Source organism: Triticum aestivum, chromosome 3D, assembly GCF_018294505.1.
Source record: "Triticum aestivum cultivar Chinese Spring chromosome 3D, IWGSC CS RefSeq v2.1, whole genome shotgun sequence".
Classification (NCBI taxonomy): Eukaryota; Viridiplantae; Streptophyta; class Magnoliopsida; order Poales; family Poaceae; genus Triticum; species Triticum aestivum.
The window spans coordinates 544,872,928-544,881,743 of record NC_057802.1 but is presented as its reverse complement, the minus strand read 5'-3'; the positions used below and the strand labels follow the sequence as shown (position 1 = coordinate 544,881,743).

The following is an 8,816-nucleotide window of genomic DNA, read 5'->3' as shown; positions in this document are numbered from 1 at the left end:
GCTGACCTGAATCCTAGCAAGGTCAGGCCCTATTCCCCGCCGCCCCTCCTCCCCTCCTGCGCTCTCAACCCCTGTGTGATGCTCTGTGGTGCCGCAGTTGCTTTGGGCTGTTGCTCTGCTTTAGGCGGCGCTGCTTGGTTTGCTGCCGGCAGGGGGCGGCGCCTCCGCCTCCCTGGGTGGTCTTCCCTCGGGGAATTTCCCCATTCGATTGGTGTTGCGGAGGCCGCCGGGATCCCGAAGGGCTCCTCTTTTCTTCTTTTCTCTAGTTTTGCAGCGGTTCGTGAATGGTGTATGTGTTGATTTAGAGCGACAAAGATGGGATTTTTCTCTTCTGATTGTCGGTGCGCTAGTGTAGTCTAGTGACAGCCTTTTGCTGCTGCTGCTGCTGATTTCCATCCCAGCGAGAAAGCTGCAGCTTTTTCTTTACGGCCATACCTACCTACTTCTGTGTCATATTGGGGACTGGGAGTGTGATCTTGAAAAGATCACATTTTACCCCGACACTCTTTGGAGGGTCTCTACATGTGTTTGAGCAATCAATGCTGGTTTGGTGAGATAATCAGGAGCCTTAAAGCAGATATATGTGGAATTTTGTTTTCCTTTCCCTTTTACTTGTTGTCTTGTTGTATAGATGCTTAGAACCTGCCTTGCTGTGCACTGGTACTGTTGCAGATAACTTATAGGGACTCCTTTATTTGTTACCCGGTGGTATAGTTTGCGACACAAGATATTTAAAAAGTTTCTGTTTATCTGCTGTATCATTTAGAAGTGGGTGTCCCCCAAAGATTTCACAGCACACTTCTTCAATGCTAATTTTTTTTATGGACTGTATTTATGGCTTAAAAGCAAATTATGTATAAGGGGAAGGAATGTGTCCTGCTTTTATCATTGGCACACATCACTTATAATTTGTTGATTTTTAATATATTGCTTAATAAGGGTCACTAATTTTCCTAATGTTCTTGTGTATTTTGCAGATTTGCGTTTGCATTGCTATGTCATTTGGGAGTTTCTCATAGAACAAGCCCGGTTACATAAGATGAGCACAGGATTCAGCGCAGAGATCTTTGTGCAGAAGCTTGCGAAGCTTAATATTGCACAACAGAGTATAGAGAGTATCCTTACTTTCATCCAGCGTTAACTTAGAGGTTTCTTTTCTGCATGTGCTTTAGTGTAAATGTGGCCCAACTAGAGTTTCACACAGAAGAGGCTGAGTTCAGTTTTTACATTTCTCTAGTTGCTCTTGGCACAACACGCAAACAGCAGAGATTAATCATTTTCATCATACTTTGTCAGTTGACTTATTCATTCAACTCATTGGCTTCTATAGTTTGGGAAGCAAAAAATCAGAGAAGACAGCTTATGGAAAATGTTAGTATTGACTGCGTTGTTAGTTGTTACTTTTAGCATTTCAGATCACTGTGGCAGTAGACCTTTTGCATTGAACTGATAACTTCCTGAGCTGTGTACGAATAGAAATATTTTGCTCAAGATTTGTCTATGCAATTATTAGCTCACTGCACAGCTTGACAATTTTGCTCAAATCTACTGTTATGCTTAACAAAAAAAAGCTTTATCACACTGGTGCATCTTCCATCATCGTTGTTGCCAGGAAGTTGTTGCCATATGGAATAAAGATTTTCACTCAGCTCCTCAAGAGAGAAAGATATCTTTGCTGTACCTTGCAAATGATATTATGCAGAATAGTAAGAAGGATGGCATGAGATATATACATGAGTTCTTGAAGGTCATCGCTGCTGCCTTAGATGACCTGTTCACCAATGGTGATGATTTTGGACGAAATGTTGTAAAAAGACTGGTACGTGAAACTTACTCATGTTTTTATTATCTCATATTGTAGTTGGCGTGTGTCTTCTAGGGCAAGGCTGATAGGTGAAACTTATTGATGGTTATATACAGAAGCACTTAAAAGCTCACATCTATTAATATGATACCATATCATATTAAATGATGTACTAGTATGTGTCATGCATGGCAATAAATAAGGTCACTATAATACCAAGCTATGATACCATATCATGTTAAATGATGTACTAGTATATGATACTTTCCATCATGATCAGCCTTATGTCATATTAGTTGCTTTTACTGATTGTTAAGTTTAGCAATCTAGTCTATTTTTTGGTGCATGAAACTGATATGCATGCAATAGGCAATCACTAATTGTTTCCTCTTCTAAAATGTAAATCTGAAGGCTTGAGTTGCTTTTAGTCAATCCATCAGTTGAGTTTAACAAAAGATCAGACTGATTAGTTGCCTTTTTTTGTCGAGCTAGTTTTCTAATTTCTAAAGTTACCATCTGTCAGCATACATCGGTATTACTTTCATGTTCACCGTTTTCCTATCATATATAAAATTTTACTAGGGGAAGAAGTCTTGTTTGTGGATGGCGGGTCAGATTATGAGATTTTTTATTTGCGGGGATCAACCAGTTAACCTACCTTACAACACATATCCATTGTTCTGTAATTGGTATGACCTCTCGAGCACTCCTAGCTACACATACAAGGGAGGGCCCAGGTGACAACAGGTGTGCTGCTATTGTCACATGGTGACTACCGTTTCCTTGTGCGTGCACTGGACTGGGCTTGCATGCCAGCCTTGAGCTATGAGTAGGGGCAGAGCCCCTTCTGTTTAAGACACTGAGAAATACTTAGCAACCAAGAACATATGAGAGAAGCTATTCTTCCTCCTTCAGCACCCTATCCTCTTTCCCTTACTCCTTGAGATCTCTAGTTAGATGGATGTTACAATCTGGTATCAGAGCTAGTAGTTCTCCTGGAGAAGCCATGGTACCGGAGAAAGCAAGCTGCCATGATCATCCCCATGGAGGAGCAAATCGATGAGTGAAGGACAAGGACAAGTTCGAGGACCTCTGGAGGTCAGCAGCGGCTAACCTTTGTATGTTGGCGGACATACTGCGAGAGCAGGTGGGGAAAACCACGCTACATGCAAATCTTGTGACCTCGGCTGCTGCAAGGGAGATAACAGTGGTGCACGCTGCTCATCACATGCTCGACACTGGCTCCAAGAACCACGAGCCTATGGCCATGTCGAGTTCAACAACACCGGGGTACTTGGCTCATGGGGTTACCACCACTCATATGTCACTTCCTATCAACTTCTTTTGTACCTGGCCCGAGTGGAGATCCAGAGCACATGTGTTCACCTCGTACACCTGATTCCAGTTGGTCTCTTCTCAAACTGGATTTCCCACATTCAACGGTAATAGTCGTGAATTCTGGAGGAACGAATGTGAGAAATACTTTATTGTGTATGGCTTTCAGCCTGAGCTATGGGTTTGAAATTCCACCCTTCACTTCGTTGGTAACATGACTCGATTGCTACAACTTCGTGAATCAAAGAGTCGCGAGTTCACTTAGGAGGCCATGTTCGCGGCTCTCCGCACCAATTTTTTACCGCTAGCAGTTCAAGCACATAACCATCAGTTTAACACCCTTTGGCGGACGAGAACAATGCTTGAATTCATGAACCACTTTGGGGAGCTCACAGCAAAGATGACATACCGTTTGAGATGGCGTCCCGGAGTGTATGGGCTGACTTACAGTTTGAAGCCATGCTATATGTTGGTCTAATAAAATCACCGATAAAATCAACAATGATCCATAGTATCTCACAAAAAGGGAGCAGATTCGGCATAAGCACAAACACACAAAGATCAAGACGAAGTAAATGGATACTTGTTGTACACCATCAGTGGAGTGGTGAAATAACATTGGCAATGTTGCACTATTAATTAGTGACTTCTTGGGAGCCAATGACCAGAAGGTGCAGGGTTACAGTGATGTGGTTGAGATGAGTCGTGGCATCGCAAGTGTGAATCTGTGATAAAAATTGTCATGAAGCATCAAGGATTAGCATATGGAAGATTAGATCTATTAGCGGAAGTCTTTATGTGATATGTATGTAGTGGTGGCACAATAGAGGTATTAAAGCCCCCATTTTCAAGCATGTGGTGGGTTTAGGCACCTCTTTTCTCTTTGCCTTTTTAAAACATTCCTTGTATTGTTATCTATTATTATATTCCAAGGGCATTGCTCCTTCATATGTTACATTTGTTGCACACATTGGACATATATAAATATACTACCTCCACTTCACTATATTTGTCCCTAGCTTCGAGATATTCCGATTAGGTTATCCATTAAGGGAGTAAAAAGTGTACATATTTGATGTGATGTCATCATTGTTGCTTAGTTCTTCCTTGGTTTATGCGCATGGTGGGTCGATGACAAATATAGTAAAACAAAGGGAGTAGTAGTTGAACTTAATTAACTTCTCAAAATTCGGATACGCAACACTTGGTTCAACATATTCCCTCTGCCACCAAAGGCGAGCTCTCGCGTTCAATGTAAGTAGGAAAAATCGGTCGTTTTTTAGGGAAAGTCACTTTGTTAATTTACAAACATTGTTCTCAATATTTAGAATCCAAAAGGTGGGGGATTCATCGACCCAATTTCACAAGAATCTAGGCTTCAAAAACCTAGCCAAAGATGCATCCAAACTTGTCATTGTGTCGCCATAGCTCTCGTTGGCGAAGGACAAGATCGAGAAGTTCAGTCCTGCAAAGATCTGTAGAGGACAAAACCTTGTTGAATCATTGCAACGGTAGACCGTTGTGTACGACGAGGTTGGCACTTAGGCCAAGCATATTGACAGGGGCAATACCCCGATCTAGAGAGGTAGTTGCGCCATGATCGCTAGACCAAGCGGACGACCATGCTTGCAGAGGCTGAAAACAAGAAGTTGTTGAAGAAGACAACGCTATTGCCGTTAGTACCCATGGAGAAACACCGACGAACAACACAAACCAACTCGTTTTCCATGAAGGTGTGGGAACAAAAACTTACAAGCTCCCTGGCAACAACGAAGCAAAGCCACCGAGATGAGATTGCAGCCAACGGACTTTTTATGGAGGCAACATTGTTATCCCCGTCGGGGTGATGTAGCCATGACACCAAAATCTAACCAAAATAAAACTTCTTGCGTGCAGACGAGGGACGAGAAGCCCCTCCTGATGTGTCGGGTTGCGCTTGGGTTGTCTGATCTTCACGAATTGGAGGAGGGAAAGAAGCAAAACCAAAAGGAAGAGAGGATAACTAAAAGCCTAGTCGGAAAAGCACAAATCCTGCAACAAACGCCAAACATGTAAGCCTCTGAACCGGAACCCATGTCAACAATGACCGACTTACTATAAATTGGTCAAACTCATTCACAAAAATCCAAAGGAAAAAGAGGACAAGGTAGAGATTCATCCCCAATCCGAAGAGAGGAGTGCTTTTAGTGGCTAGGGAGGACTTGGTACTTAACATGAGTGGTAGCCTTGAATCATCACCATGGCAGGTGGCCATGGATCCCACAAGGGGGAGGTAGGTAGGAGACAAGCTCTCTAATCCCTTATAGTTTTCTAACTTGTCTAACTAAGAGGCGGCGATGTGGTATTTATAGTTTGCCTTGTAACCCTAGGTTTTAGGGGGGCGAAGGCCACTTACAAGTTCGTAGGCCTATTTAAGTTGCACGTATGCAACACTCGGTAGTTTCGGATGAAGGGAGTCTTCACATCGTGTGAGGCGTCCGTTAGTGCCGAGGCCGGCGCTCGGTGGTTCTGGATGGAGCTTGGTGTTCTAGAGTCCTTCTACTTGCTTGGAGGTTCCAGAGTCGTGCTCCGGTAGTATTGGGAAGGTGCGGTGCTTGAGAGGTGCTCTGATGGGTCCGTTGGTTCCGGGGTAAGGGTCTAGTAGTACCGAAGAGCCGAGGCACTTGGGAGGTGTTCTGTCAAATCTGGTAGTTTCGGGCACCTAAAAGTGCATCTCCTCACTTCCTCGTTCACACCTAAGCACACAAAAGGTCCATGTGCTAGGTAGCACATCGTCCTTGGTCATAAAAGTGGAAAGACCTCAAGGAATAGCGCCACCTCATGTTTTATAGCCTTGGCATGTACCCTCATCATTGGTTCACTCGAAGCTTCCTCACTTAGCATGGTGATGTCCGTGGAACCTGGCGTATCACCTCATCATTGGTTCACTCGAAGCTTCCTCACTTAGCATGGTGATGCCCGTGGAACCTAGCGTATCACCTCCCCTCGGCTTCACGGCGCCTGAGGATGGATCTCGAGGACGACACCTATTTGTTCTTCTTCTATCTTGGGTTCATTAGAGAAAATTAAGGAGAAAGCCACACATACAACGGGCTCACTGCTTAGCTAAACTAGGCCCAAAGCATGGCCATTAGGGTTGCAAAGCTCCGTCCTACTAAAGCCCACTAAGCTGAGCTACTAGCACAAAACACATTAATTATAGAGAACAGAGGGAATATATTTGGTTTTCTTGATCAACCGAAGGACGTGGCTGATACGGGACACCGATCCCTAATGGCCATGCCGTTCGAGCCTCAACATCACAACCCAACCCGAGTTCAACACATGCCACGAGGAGCTTCACATATTGACTCTGCCCACAAGCGTCATGGACCATTGCGCCTGCGACTTGGTGTCTCTGACCACAACACATCAGTCAACCAATGCCCAAACGGTTCGACATCATCAATGACAGGCAAGACCGCCACAACTGGCCACAGCATGCCATCCTCTCGTGATGCCCAATCACCATTCAGTTGGGATTAATAGAATAATCGCAGGGGTCTCAAATACAACATAACCTCTGTCCTCTGTCGACAGCTATGTCTATTAGTACATGTCATCATTCACATGTAGGGCCACTAGCGGCAACAACTCGTTCCAAATGTTCTGTAAGGTGTAAATCAAAACCACATTGAAACACCTTCTTTCTGACAACTTTGTGGTCTTTTATCTATCAACCATTTCTGGAGTGGGGCTTATCGATGGAGGTAGATTGGATGTTTTTTAGGAGCAAATGAAGTCTAGATTTCCTGGTTGAAAACAAAAATCCTTGTGGACGCGGGCCATGGTCTCAGCCAATCGCAAACACTTTTATAAAGTGGCTCGTGCAACAAACCTCTTGAGCTTAGATCATCTCTTGTTAGTATCTTTTTGTGAAGCATAATCCAAGTGAAGAAATTACACTTTTGTTTTGTTTGTGCATCTTTTATGGCGTTTATGTCAGGTAGGAGCCTGTATATAATTTTGTTGTTAGTATCTTGTGGATCCTATGTTTACCTATAGGCAGTGTGTTGAAGATGATTATTGTTTCACCCGGGACAGGTTGACATGATCTAACAGGCAGAAATTAAAAGGAAAGTACTATGAGGAAACTAACCGAAATGAAATGACCAACAAGGCAAGTAATCAATCTAACAAGAGTTGATCACAGTGAGCCATTGATTTGGAACCATGTAAATTTTACATTTGAAAATTTTGATAGCATGCATCCTATGTTATTCTTGTGTTATATCTGTCCCGGCGAAGTATTGTGGGTAAGAAGCAGAGAAATGGTGTGTGCATGTACATCTCAGATCCCTAGGAGTTTCACTCACTTGGGCATGATGTGCTTTTGCATTTATGTTTGATCCTTCATCTTGCTACTTTGCATAATGTTACACTAGCATATAGTCTCTTCTGGCTCAAATTGTAGCAGTTTAGAGTTAACTATTTTGGGCGAAGTGAGTATGAAATCCCATGACACACCATTTACGCAGGGGCTAGAATTGTGGGCCTGTGGTGTTAAATTATGTAAGTGTTGCAGGTTGACATATGGGAAGATCGCAAGTTGTTTGGCACCCAAGGACAACTCCTAAAGGAAGAATACACCCGCAAATTTAAGGAGCTAAAGTCAGTAAGTAATATTAGTTTCTTTTCACACTCATATCATTCCTCTGTGCCTGTTGCCTGTACTGTGTACAACTTATTGTGGTTCCACACATTTACAGAAAAAACCAGGTGGAGAGCTGGTGGAGAAGGTTATATCGAGCTACAAGCATATGCTGCGGGCACCTGTAGATGAGGCCAAGTTGATGAGAGAATGCAACAGTGCTCTAAGCTTTGTTGACAACCTGAACAAAGAGTACGGAAATTCGTACTTAGGTAAGATGTATAACCATAAGATATTATTTTACATCTCATCTAGTATGATTCTGGCGCTGTGCAAGTGGGTTTCAGTATTATCTTACATTTTCATCTAGCACTTACTATTTAGTATTACCTGGACTTTCAGCGGTACTGTGACACTGCGCGTATTAACCAATGGCCTGCATCGGATGTGGGTTGAGGAATGAGACTTGTATCCGTTTAATTAGTATGTACGGCAATCTGCTGTGCTATGGATAACAGTTCAGTGTTAGCTTCATTGGTGGCCTATGGTTATTTTCCTGAAGATTAGTCAAACCGTTAAATATATGCTGGCACGATCGAATACACTGACTACTTCCACCTTGCCAAGTTGCCATTTCATCTATGACCAGCCCAACCTGTGTGGGTCCAGCTCTGTGCAACTTTACATCCCTAGACTTCAGTAGTAACTTTATAAGGCTGCAGTTAATCAACTAGCTTTGTATTGTCCTTTGCATAGACTACCTGTAGTTATCAGTAGTGTACTATTGTACTGTTGGTAGCTCAAAAATCTTATTGAATATTGTCAGGGAGCAGCAATGGATATAGCTTTGTGGAGGAGCTGAAGGAACAACATAGTATTCTGAGAAACACCATTGAACGATTCAAAATGTCTGAATCACTCAGGGCCACTCTGGTATCTGATTTGAAGGAAGCACTCCATGAGCAGGTGTGTAGAAGTACACGCCTGTATGAAGTTTAAGATCTATTTGATAGAACGATTTATTCGTTGCATGGTGTGCGGCTGCTC

General features: G+C 43.1%; 1 protein-coding gene across 1 annotated transcript in view; it reads left to right on the top strand.

Moving 5' to 3' along the window:
* Positions 1–89: 89 nt before the first annotated feature.
* The window catches only part of LOC123080344 (ENHANCER OF AG-4 protein 2), a gene marked incomplete in the record, with an annotated part of 10,637 nt that continues 1,910 nt past the window's right edge, over positions 90–8,816 (top strand). The window contains 6 exon segments of the mRNA XM_044503257.1: positions 90–550; positions 978–1,115; positions 1,572–1,819; positions 7,704–7,793; positions 7,888–8,041; positions 8,596–8,735. Coding sequence (XP_044359192.1) covers positions 523–550; positions 978–1,115; positions 1,572–1,819; positions 7,704–7,793; positions 7,888–8,041; positions 8,596–8,735 — 798 coding nt within the window.